The 12370-nt window shown below is 37.5% G+C and overlaps 1 protein-coding gene across 14 annotated transcripts in view; it reads right to left on the minus strand.

The window, feature by feature from the left end:
- The window catches only part of ADGRB3 (adhesion G protein-coupled receptor B3), a 1499072-nt gene that overhangs the window by 979781 nt on the left and 506921 nt on the right, over positions 1-12370 (minus strand). For 6 of the 14 annotated variants that reach the window (XM_069235727.1, XM_069235726.1, XM_069235725.1 and 3 more), the window contains exons 3-4: positions 10720-10830; positions 4040-4201 (exon numbers count right to left, since the gene is read on the minus strand). The exons of 4 other annotated variants lie outside the window; for them this stretch is intronic. In XM_069235727.1, coding sequence (XP_069091828.1) covers positions 4040-4201; positions 10720-10830 — 273 coding nt within the window. The remainder of the gene's footprint in view (positions 1-4039; positions 4202-10719; positions 10831-12370) is intronic. 4 more of the 14 variants (XM_069235733.1, XM_069235730.1, XM_069235734.1 and 1 more) reach the window with 1 other exon arrangement.

Genomic DNA, 12370 nt, shown 5'->3' on the forward strand with positions numbered 1-12370 from the left:
GGAACGGATGTAGACCTCCATATGTGCATTTAGGGGCATATTTATACTCCGTTTGCGCCGAATTAGCGTCGTTTTTTTCGACGCAAATTTGGCGCAAAACTAACGCCATATTTATACTTTGGCGCTAGACGCGTCTAGCGCCAAAGTATGGGCAAATAGCGTCATTTTTTTGCGTGAACTAATTTTTTTTTTTTTTGGGTGGCCTTATTTGTGCCCCCCTACATGCCACTATGCCCAATGACCATGCCCAGGGGACATAAGTCCCCTGGGCATGGCCATTGGGCAAGGGGGCATGACTCCTGTCTTTACTAAGACAGGAGTCATGTAAATGGCGTCTGGGCGTCGTTTAAAATGGCGCAAATCGGGTTAAGACGATTTTTTAGCGTCAACCTGACTTGCGCCATTTTTAAGACGCCCTAACGCCATTTTTCCCTACGCCGGCGCTGCCTGGTGTACGTGGTTTTTTTCCACGCACACCAGGCAGCGCCGGTATGATTGCGCCGGCTAACGGCATTCAATAAATACGGCGCCGGCATGGTGCTTCAGAATGGCGTTAGCCGGCGCAAAATTTTTTGACGCTAAACTGCGTTAGCGCAGTTTAGCGTCAAAAAGTATAAATACGGGCCTAAGTACTCTAGTTGGTGTATTTTGTAAGAAGACCAGAATCAGTTGCTATGGACATAACTTTGGAAAACCATGATAGTTAATGTATCTCTAGCCCAGTGCATGCATCTGTCTCCCTGCACAGTCTGTGGTAGTCACACTGAGTCATCACACACTACCAGTTCCAGTTCTTTTCTTCTGGTATTTGCCTACCTGTCTGACAATGCCAAACAGACGCCTTAGGTATCGTGGGCATTGCCTCTGCTATTTAATAACTGGAAAGAAAAACAGAAGTTGTTTTATATTTTCTAAAAATAGAGGTTGATGTTTGCAATTTCTCTTAAATCTTGTGAATTTCCTCGAAGAAATGCCACTAAAGCAATTCTCGGAGCAGCATGTCAGAGAGCATAAAATGTTAAGATGTGTGTGCTGGACTTTGGCAAATACTGGGAAACAAACATTGGTAAATGCAGGTCATGAAGAGAGGTTGAAAGAAAGATAGACAATGTCTTTTTTTTATGAGACAAGAACCTTTCTTTTTTCGTTCTTTCTTACTACATAGCTTTACACATAGCCTTCTGGTGGCTTTAAAGAACCGAATAATTAATTGCCAAAATGCAGTAAAACCACAACCTTACAATGTACTACATGACGAAAACTACAGGCGTAAATGCATGTACCAGAAATGTTGTAATTTCCAGTTATAATATTTCATTAAATAATTCTACTCTTTAATGTATACAACAATTGACCATTTAAAGATTTAGTAAATATTTCATAAAGATTCATAATGCACGGGACATTTGTTGCCATAGTTTATTAGACTTAATATTGCAAGAATTGGTCTGCTTGTTTAGATGTACATAGAGCTTTTGATTATTGTGTGTTTTGGAGTTAAGTCAGGCAATATCTTATCCTACGTAGCAAATCAATTTTTGCTTCTAGTCATAGAAATGTGCCATTCCACAAATGGAACCTATATTTCGTAGTCTATTTTATTGTTGAGTTTCCCTAGGTAAGACTAGGTGTGATGTCATGTTAACATCTCATTCCATGATAAACGCTAAAAAGAGGGTTTTAGTGAATGAAGCAGGCTTTCAAGCCAATGTCCATTCTTCCTTTTTTATCTGTGGTCAAATATCAGTTTCCTATTTTCTTAAATGTGGCTTTTATACATGGAGGTTAGATGGGAATTAGCTTAATACACGATTTCCCAGAGCCGGGTCAGCCATTACATCACTACATTATGGCTTAGAAAAACACAGCAATGAAGAGAGCAGCAAAATGGACATCACAGCATGCTAAAAGTGTATCCAAGCAGCTAAATTGAGTGTGCTTAGGGTTTCTGTGCTATGCAATAAAATGTATCTATTTGTTTATTCATTTTGTACAATGAACACTGAGTAACTGAATTGCTTCTAAACTGCTTTTAAACTACTTCTAAACTGATAAATTGCTTCGAAATTGCTTCTAAATACATTTTAAGCCGAACTGTTTTACTGCATTACGGTTCTTGCTTTTCCCCTGCACAATCATGCTTACAAATGTTAGAAGATAGCTCTGCACGGAATACTCAAAAACAATGGAGAATGGATCTGGGCCCCGTTTTCAGAATAGGCACACTGTACCGCTCTGTTTCAGATGCACCTTTGAAAAGATGTGCCTCACACAGACCATGACAGAGAGCCCTACTATCAAGAATGTGCTGCCTCTAGGAGGGCTGCAAACCTGCAGCTGCCATGTGGGGAGCACAATCAGTGAATTAAGGGGTGGCTCCTTACAAGCCGCTCTGGGTTTCACAGTGCAGGGGGCAGCTGCCTTCACTTTAGAGAATGGAAAAAGATCCCCTGCAGACAAGTGCAGTGAGTCACTTCACCCACCCACTTCACCCACCTGCTGGGTGATATTTGGGGAGGCCCAGTTCTGCCCTCTCATTAATATTGTTTAGTATTTTTTATGTACACCAAGTGTACCACTGATCAAAGAATTATCTTGTGGTTTATCGTAAGGCATCTTTATTAAGTACAACTGGATCCTGGAAAAGTTATCCAGAGTTAATTTATTTCTATGAACTCCCTCAAGTGAATCCTCCTCTTGAGGTTGAGTCTATCCTAGTAGTACTAACTTACCAGGGTGGGCAATGATGAAGAATGCCACATTACATGAGTGAGTCCACCTCATCCAATTCGTGGAATTGCCCACAGCTGAGGTAGGTGAATAAGTATAGGTATATATAAAATATTTGGAAACACAAAGAATGTTAAAGTAGCCCATTAAGTGGATATTGCATGTGATGTAATCGATTAGAGGCTTATGCGGTACCCAGATTAGCCTCACCCTTTTTTTCTCTTCTAGTAATCTTGGACCCCTTTAATTGCTTCAGTGGGCTGCCCTCCGGCAAAGCTCTAATAGTACACCACTTTTTTGTGGGAGACTGTCAGTGTGCATCATAACGGCCTGTTTGCCCCAGTGTCTGAACTTGTAACAGGGATGGAACACAGGGGCAAAGTGGTTTCCTAATTTATAGAGGAAATATAATTGAGGAAAGCTCCTCTCAAGATAGTGCTGATGCTACATGTGTTCAAGTGCTATCAGTATTAGAGAAGGAGCTGTACAAATATGCTGCCCCTTCTGAAATACCATAGTGGTCTGGGGTCACAAAAAGTGGACGCACAGGCCTGCTGCACACCCAGGGCAACCTGCATAATACTGCCCTGGTGCTCCACTCTGACATTATGTAAGCACTTTCTGTTGAAATGGGAGCCTAGGCATCCTCCTAAAAAAGCTGGGAAATCTGTTAACACCATCAGAGTGCTGAATCTAGAACCTGGATCTCAAAAGAAACATACTCACAGTTCCTAATGTGCATCAGCACTGCAGAATGACAAATGGCATTAGTGCTGATATGGGAGGAGGTACTCATGCACTGATTATTAAATGCATTGGACAGGATCTTCTCCAGACTCTGGGGGGATCTAATGTCAATGACATCTCTCATTGAGAGTCAACTTTTATTATTCTCCCAAGCATTTTGGCTCACTGAAAAACAACCATTCTCCAGCAAGAATTTGTAACGAAGTCTATGTATACATATACCAAGGGAAGAAGATATATACCAAGCTAATTTCTGCAACGAGAATTATTCTTTCTTTTCCTGCTTCCACTTCTCACTGCCCGACTAATTGTTCCCCATTACAAATATTAATTTGAGCAGGTTACTTTTAATCTACATTTTATACTAAGGAGACATATTTGATAATGCAAGACTTAAACAAAATGCTATATATTTTAACATTCTGTTTGATTGGAGTTTATTTTTCAGCCGCTTAAACATTCCTCCATGCACTCCCCTCTTTAACATTAATACATTTCTGTAAGCAAATTAATGAAATATTCATAAACATTCAAATGCATTTGCATCTGCTGCTAACACTACCTGGACAGAGGGCAGTGTTATTGCAAACCCTTGATTCTCTTAGAGGGCCGCTGCAGTGTGTCCCGTAAGGTGGTACACAAGTTCTGGTTCGCACCTGCGACCCTTGACCACAAGTAACTGAACATGAACTCCACTGGGACCACTCGTCAACACCAGTTTCACCTGTATGCAAGACAACAAATAAAAATGGGTACAGCCATGAGTGGTAATGCAGCATTCCATTGGGATTTTCAATATGTACACATGCAAGCAGCTTTGCCAGGCATGCACAACAAAGAGCATACAGATCATTACGTGACTTTCAGTACTGCAGTATGCTCAACAAATTAACAGGACTGGTCAAAAACCAAGCAAAAGCACACAAAAGCACAATAAAAAATGATTGATTTTTCTATTGAGATTGTTAATTGTTTTGTTTGATTTGCTCGCTAATGGGGCGAAAATATATGGTTCTCTTGCTGATATGAAATAGCTGATCACAACAGAATACACATCTGTTATATTTTTTATGCACTCATTTTTGTTTTAGTTTTTTAACATATTTTTGTGACAGTTTATTGGTGGGCACTCACTTATTGCCACTCAGGCACCACTAAATGTAAGCTTAGTTCAATAGTGATATATTTCTGTCAAATGCTGGTGATGCAAACACATTGGAACTCATTCATGATCCTTGCACCTTTCAGGATTTCCATACTTACAAATTATAAAATGCATGTATCAGCAATGGATATTAACTATGCATATTTATTAATTTGCATTTTTTGGGATTAAAAAAAAAAAAGTCTCCTAAGGATCCAAAAAGCTCCATTGAGAATAGCCAAGTGCTAGAATATTCAACGCAGTTCACACCTCCTACTTAATAGTTCTCTGCAAACATGAGGATCTTAAGACACTCACACCCCTGCAGCCAATGCACCAGTGTAGGCTTTGAGAGCCCCAATCAGAAGTACATGATAAGTGTCCTTCGAAGAACTAATAAAAGTGGTAATGACCCCTCTCATAGCTCACTTTTTACAAATAACAAAAGTCAGAGGAGCTTTTTAAATCATGTTAAAATAATGTAACTATATTGTCTGTTTATTATAAAGAGAAAATAATCAATTATTGCACAGACCTATTATTACAATGTGTGTCAATGGGTACTTCTCAGCTGAATTAAAAATGGTAACTTGGCAATTAACACACACTAATGGCATGTGAATATCACCTACTATGAAATCTCAGCAAATTCATGAGTCTAATTCAAGATGCCTCCACAATACACACCAGAATATTTTCAATCATGTTAAACAGTGCAACAAAGAAAATAACATCACTTACATTACCCTGTATGAAGCACATAGACTACATTTGATTATTTATGGTCTGTTGGGAAAGAGAGACTGTATCCCAACTACATCACATTAGTTTGTACCTGATGTGATGTTGAAGCCACAGTTTGCTTCTGTTGTTTAGTTGCTCATAGAATGAGTCACCAAGAACTAATGAATAGATGTCAGAACAACAGTAGTGGTGCCTCTTTCTATCATTGCTACAGGACCTACACATAATGTACAAAATGACTATTAATGGGAAGAATGTAAAGTAACAGTCTCCAAGATAGAATCATCGGCTAATGGTCTAATGTTATGATTTGGAAAGTGAAAATGACTCAGCACTGCTTGATCAGAAAGTTTTTCTAGTCCAACCTCACTGTATAAAATAATACTGTTCTGAAATACCATGTTTAACAAACTGCATTCATGTTTAGTTAGGAGCCGAAATTCATAAAGAGACAGAACCAAACATTTAATGGGATTGGTGAAATTTGTCAACAAACTGTATTCGAATTACAGTGTGCTGATGACCTATCATACTGTTTTTATGTCAAAGAGTTGATTCTATTAAAGAGGTCTCAAATTTGCTGTGGCCAATACCTTAGACTACCACCTTTTATACACAGTTTTTCTCTTAAAACTCAATGGAATTTTGATGCTTATGCTGGGAAAATTGATGTTTTGTACATTTTGTAGGCTGTTACTGGCAACCAATTTATCAATTTTATTTCTATGTTCTCAGTCATGTATATCCTTTCTTCAGTGTAGCCATTCACAATGTAGTTGGACACTCCACTGGAGTGAATCGGGCATACAGAGGGCATGCAGAATACAATATGTACCTAGTTCTACCTGAAACAACTTTTTGGTTTTCCTTGCTGCAACCTTGTTTGAACAAGGATGTTCAACAGATATACCAGCAACAGGACATAGAGCAGTGCTTCTGCCTCATCGCGACTCCTCTCTAGTTCTCAGGGGCCACACCAATGGAAGTTACAATTTATGTAAGATAGGGATTAGTCTAACCCCTGTAGGATAAAACATGCCTTTCCTGGGTGAAGAAAATAGTCCTACATAGTCTGGATAGGAGATGGTGTTTCTCCAAGGCTTCAAAGTTGGGTATTATCTTTTGCAATCACTAGCATCTGAAACCAACATACTAGGTTATCTATTCATTATGTTTTTAAATCCCACTAAAATGCTAGAGAATGTCAATTACTTTGGAAAACATGTTTCACAACGCTTATTGAAAACTATTTGAACAAAAGTACAGATAGCATTAGATATCATGTTTCCTTAAACCTATTTATTATTGATGCAGAATATTGTGTTACATTTAATTTATCTGGGGTTATAAAAGCAATTTGATAACAACTTCTGGCCCTGTAAAACTATTATTTTTCTAATGAGTGACAACATAAAATTCAAATTGTCCCTTGAAAAACTTAAAAGAATATATTTGCCATTGCCAAAAAAAACATTATTTATGTGAAAATCTTTGGAAAAACATAATTATGAAAAGATCTGATGAATGCAATAGCTTGAGGTAACACTTTTTTCAACTGAACAAAACAACTGTATGCACGTTATATGTGATAAAGATGAACCTACAGAAGCTTTGGTAGGCTTAGTGATTTCCACAACTGTGGTTAGTTTGTTTTTGCCAAATATGAGGTGATCAACCATAAGCGAACTAGCTTAGGCAAAGACAAAAATTCTATGACCACTCCGCCAAAGAGTACAAGATATTTGAACTATTGTGTTGTTCCTTTTTTATCCTCATTCTGAGAGAACAGACCTACCTCTATCTTCAAACCATTCACAGCATCATTTCTATGCCAACTAATTAACAACAGTATCCCTTATTAAGTAGCTTTAAGCACCTCGTACTGAAGCAGAAGTCTCCTGAAGCTTTTCGCCTACATATGAAACAATGTCATATTGTAACAACAGCATCACCTGCAGTGCATATCAGGCACATTTAGAAACTCTTTACTGTCTTTTTGTTCAATCTAAACGTATCATTGCCAAGTTTCTGGCAGTGTTAGTGATATGCTCTCTAAAGTACTTTTTTAAAGACCTTAAACTAATTTTATAGAGCTTACATATCCAATAAAATTGGAAATTGAGTGATATTTAGAACACCAATGTATGCTTGCCATTTGATCGGCATTTGAAGAAAAATCTGCCCTTGCATACCCTAAACCTGAATGACAAAATATCTTATTCTGTGTGACAGACAGTACACCTTTAGTTCCCTTTTTGACATTGTTACGATGGATGCCAAATATTAGTGCTAATCACACTACAATAACATACACTAAAATCATTGACCCATGTCATGTAAGTCAATGAAAAGAAATTAGATCACTAAGAATCTCGGGCCAGATGTACTAACTGGTTGCAAACCAATTACTAAAATGACTTATTGACTCCAATACCCATGGTAATTTGTAGAGGGTGAATCGTAAGCAACCCTTCCAAACATTGATTTAGTAAAAGATGTGTAATTGTTTTGTGACCACAATCCGGTCGCAAAACATTGGAAAATTACCAACTCCCAACTTGGGGTCCAAATGCATTTAGAAAAGAAATTACCCTCATGAGACCTCTTTTGTGAATGAAAAAAAAATATATAAGACTGTTGAGGAGCTGAAGGTGGTTGACGGGACCACTGCTAACTCCCAAACAAACTTTTTCACAAATAGACTTTTCATTTTAAACCCAGCACCATTTCAATTATGGAAAACAGACGGCATTTTAAAAAAAGTTTAGTTTATTGAAAGGTGATCACAGGCATGGTAGTCTGCCAAGCCTTGCAGGCCATCGAAACTGTGATGTCCACCAAGCAGAGTAAATTACAAATTGCAACAAACCTCATTAATATTCATGATATAGATCAAATTGCAACCAACTACAAATCAGAATTTAGCAAACCAATCTATTAGAACTTAGATTGGTACAATAAATTCAGCACTGGGTGCAAGTATACTGGTTGCAAATTGCATCCAGAGTTTTGTGTCTATTTATTACTACATTAGGCCCTAATGACCATAGTAGGATGGAACATGTGAAATGGGCATGCATCAAACTTTCTCCCTCTGTACATTTTTCAAATAGCATTTCAGGTTATTTGAGGCAAAATGTCCAAACCTTAGGATTTGATATATTCAGCTGTGAAAACGGCACCAAGAAGATTTTGTAAATAATTTATGATATAGACGTAAATATGTGAATTAATAATCTCACATATTGGTTTGACAGTAATTTGAAGCCTCTCCATATGACTTATGAAGCAAATTTGCCTTTAGATTGTGAGAATGTGCTTAAAGTAGAAAAAGGTAGGAGTTTTACAAAACATTATAACACCTGTGGGTGGTCTTTTTCACTTGTGAGATTAGGCAACACATGAAAAGCAACTTGATGCCATTGCCTGCCTTAGAACGAAAAATATTACCGGACACAACAATGGCAAAAGCATGTGCTTGGGAAGACAGAGCAGCTCTTCGGTCGGTACTGCACTGCAAACAGCCAAACACTCTTTTAATTTATCCATGTTGTTGTGCTATTTCACAGAGTGTTGGGAGCAATTTGCATCTGCCTTCAGCTGTAAATCAGACCTATGGCAAGGAAGCAAAGCCCAGCAAATCACATCTGTCAAACTTTCTAGCTCTACTCCCTGTAGTTGCTGTGGAATCCAAAACTGCTGCGCTTAGCATCGTTCCTGAGAGCCATTTCCAAGGTAAGTGTATTGCAGCGGAGGACTAGACACTCGTAAACAATACATTTACATTTTTGCTTAATTGAAGAAACTTAATTAGTGCACTGATGAGAATCTGTTTTAAGGGGCAATTATAGGAAATAAAACATGTTTGATTGCCGGAATTTTACTTATAATAAACAGCTGACATCATAATCTTGTTATCAAAATGTCTTTGCTGCAATTCTGTTCACATTTACTTTCCAACTATGCAGTTTAAATGTGATAACCCGCTCCGTGATTTTTAGTGAACAAAATCGCAAATTGCAAGCACTGCACAATGATATATTTCATTATGAAGTACAAGCGTGGTTGGTACAATGAAAAAGCCTAAAAGAAACATAAAAATGTGACCAACTCATGTGCAGCTACAAACTATTACTTATTCAGTGTGGTCTGATGCCTCTTAACGGTTATGCGAGGGCTGTTCTGTATTGATAAAAAATAATATCAGGAAATTAATGTGAACTAAAAGTCTAAAAACGTTTTAAGTGGTCAAATATCAGCTAATGTCCTTCTTTTTAAAATGTGTTTAATGTTATTGATATTACGGTTCAATATGAAATATCATGAAATATCATGTACTTGGTGAACATTTCATAGTTTTAAATATGTTTAAATGTTGTTAGTAACGTAATAGCCATTGAGGATAAGTATTAATTCCAGTTTCATCAAATATGCTGTTTATTTCACTCTGGTTCATGCCCTTAAATCATGTGTGTTAGATTTTACTTTAGCTCTGAGCCTCTGCTAAATATCTTTGCTCCTGTAATAACCCAGTTATTTCCTGCATTTCAAAGTAAAACTATTGTATGCTTCCCTGGAGCTTTGAACACATGCACTAGATTTGAACATCTTCCTTGAATGTAACATTGTAATAAGTGTAAGCGAGGCTGCACTTATTAAAGAGTAGGCACCACACTCGTGAACGTGTCAGGTGTCTGATCAGTTACACGTTTGCTGTACTCACTTCGCTTTACACATGTTGGATATGTTTACCAATTTTGCTCATGATGAAGTCTGGCCGGCTGTATTAGTCTTTCTTATTCAGAAGTTGGGGCCTCCTATTTTTCATTTAACATACGGTTCGCCATTGACCCTTGAGTGATGATTGCAGTAACGTCTGTGCTCATGGGAGAATCTAGGGTGACTAATGACACTAATAGAGACATATAAAAGGGTTTATCTAGTCCTAGAATGGAAATTATGTCTACAGGTCCAGGCCTGCTATTTGTATGACTAGGTTTCGTAAAAGCTATTTCATTCAGCATGTTTTAAACGTGATTGATCAGCACTAATTGCAAAACTGATAGAGTACTGTCATACACCCGTGTACACAATTCAACATTCGTTTAAAAAAAAAACATTTATTCTAGCTAAGAATTCTATGTAATGTTCACATTCACAAATCACGACTTTGCACTCCATTCACGTCTTGGCTACTTTATTTATGGACTTTACTGGTGAAAAAAATAATATATGGATAAAAAAATATTTTAACTAGGAAAAAATGGACAAGAATGCAAAAGGATTATGGAAACATGCAGTGGCTTTTGCTAGAATTAATAACAATAAGTAGAAAAATGTAACTAATGTATTACCAGTTTGTGCCATAAATTTAGCAGCATCAGCTTGCTCCTGAGGGACCCTTTGCTCATGAACAGATCGAGGTCGCTGACTTTTAATTGTATGATCTCCCATCATTCCAAATTCTAAAGACAGAATAAAGGTTTATGAAAGCTTGTGTGTAGACATTTCTCAATTTTTACAGTACGGTTTCATGCAATATGTTCCTGCACATAAGTTGAGGCAAGTGTCAAGTATACAAAATTGTTATTACTACATTAAACATGGTTCTCTTCTCTACGCTAATCTAGCTTTAGAATATAAACATATGTAGCACCATTTTTTAGAAAACAAAGAAAAAAAACATGTATAGTGATTACAGCTTCTGTGTCAGCAGAGAGAAATAAACAACTTCACCCTTGAGAGCTCAAACTATAGTAGGGAATTTATAAAGTATTAGGAAATGTTCAATCTATGGGTCAAACATATGAAACCTTTAGAAGAATTCTGGAATTTAGTTACTGAAGATGTGTCACAGAAGGAGCATTCTGCATGGATACATTATAATCCACTTCCTGTTGGTTTACTTCAAAACTTTACTTGGAAAAGGAACATGGCAAACACTTGATTGTGCAACCTTTAAATGCAACATTGGGAGTCCCTGAATGGGCCACTATGAACATTTAAATATGTTCTCAGATTAGCTGGTCCTCTGCTCAGTGGAGCAAAATGTGGCGTGTTATGAGTTGAATCTACACTTTGGAAACCGTCTGAACCGCTATAATATACTTATTTATAAAGGGTGTGGGACAGAGGCCAAGGGAAGTGCGGAGTGCTACAAATTGTAAGTGCCTCTAAGGGAGAGAATTGGTGACGCCACAAGGCAAAACGACTCAACTGAAAACATATTCTATGCGTTCATGTAAGAAAAGCAGTGACCAATGCTAACCTAGCACTATTTTGACAGACATCATAAATAAGCGAAAAAGTCAGAACTTTTGAAACTCATCTTTAATAAAAACATAACATGTTCCCCGACTTACATGTTCATGCTATGGGCAAACTGTGAGGTAAGTACATTGGTTATGTAGCACTTCAATTTCAATTCTAAAATAAGCAGCTCTGATGACGATATCTAATCTTAAAATGAAATCCACATAAATTACTTTTCTTGTCAATTGTCTCTTTGGTTTCCTAATGCTAACATCCGAAAGACTAGTCTTAATATTACATTTGTTTATCCTGAATGCATGTCTCTCTTCTAGGTTTCTAATCACTGTTCATTTATTAAAGATATGACACATTGTAAGATGCATGCAATTCCGTGAGTGCGAGAGTGCTTTTCAATACTTATGTCAGGGAACAAATATATCATGCAGCGTGGCAATAAGCAAATGCTACATTTTAAACATAGTAAAACTGTAATACGCTCGCAGGAATTGGAACTGCTGTTCCAAGGCTTTCTTTGAGCTAACATACCATGAATGAAATGCATTTGGTCTCTCGAGGAAAGTGAGACAAGTGGTGTGAAATGAGTCAGTGGTGCTGTGTAACCTGCATGAGAATTATTAAGCCCATGATTTATAAATAGTGGAAGGACTAAGGATGGTAAGTCCTCCCTAGTTCCTTGATATACCCTACGAGGAGGATTTAGTCCTCACATACTAAAGTACGCCGTATTGAATC

Source organism: Pleurodeles waltl, chromosome 5 (assembly GCF_031143425.1).
Source record: "Pleurodeles waltl isolate 20211129_DDA chromosome 5, aPleWal1.hap1.20221129, whole genome shotgun sequence".
NCBI lineage: Eukaryota > Metazoa > Chordata > Amphibia > Caudata > Salamandridae > Pleurodeles > Pleurodeles waltl.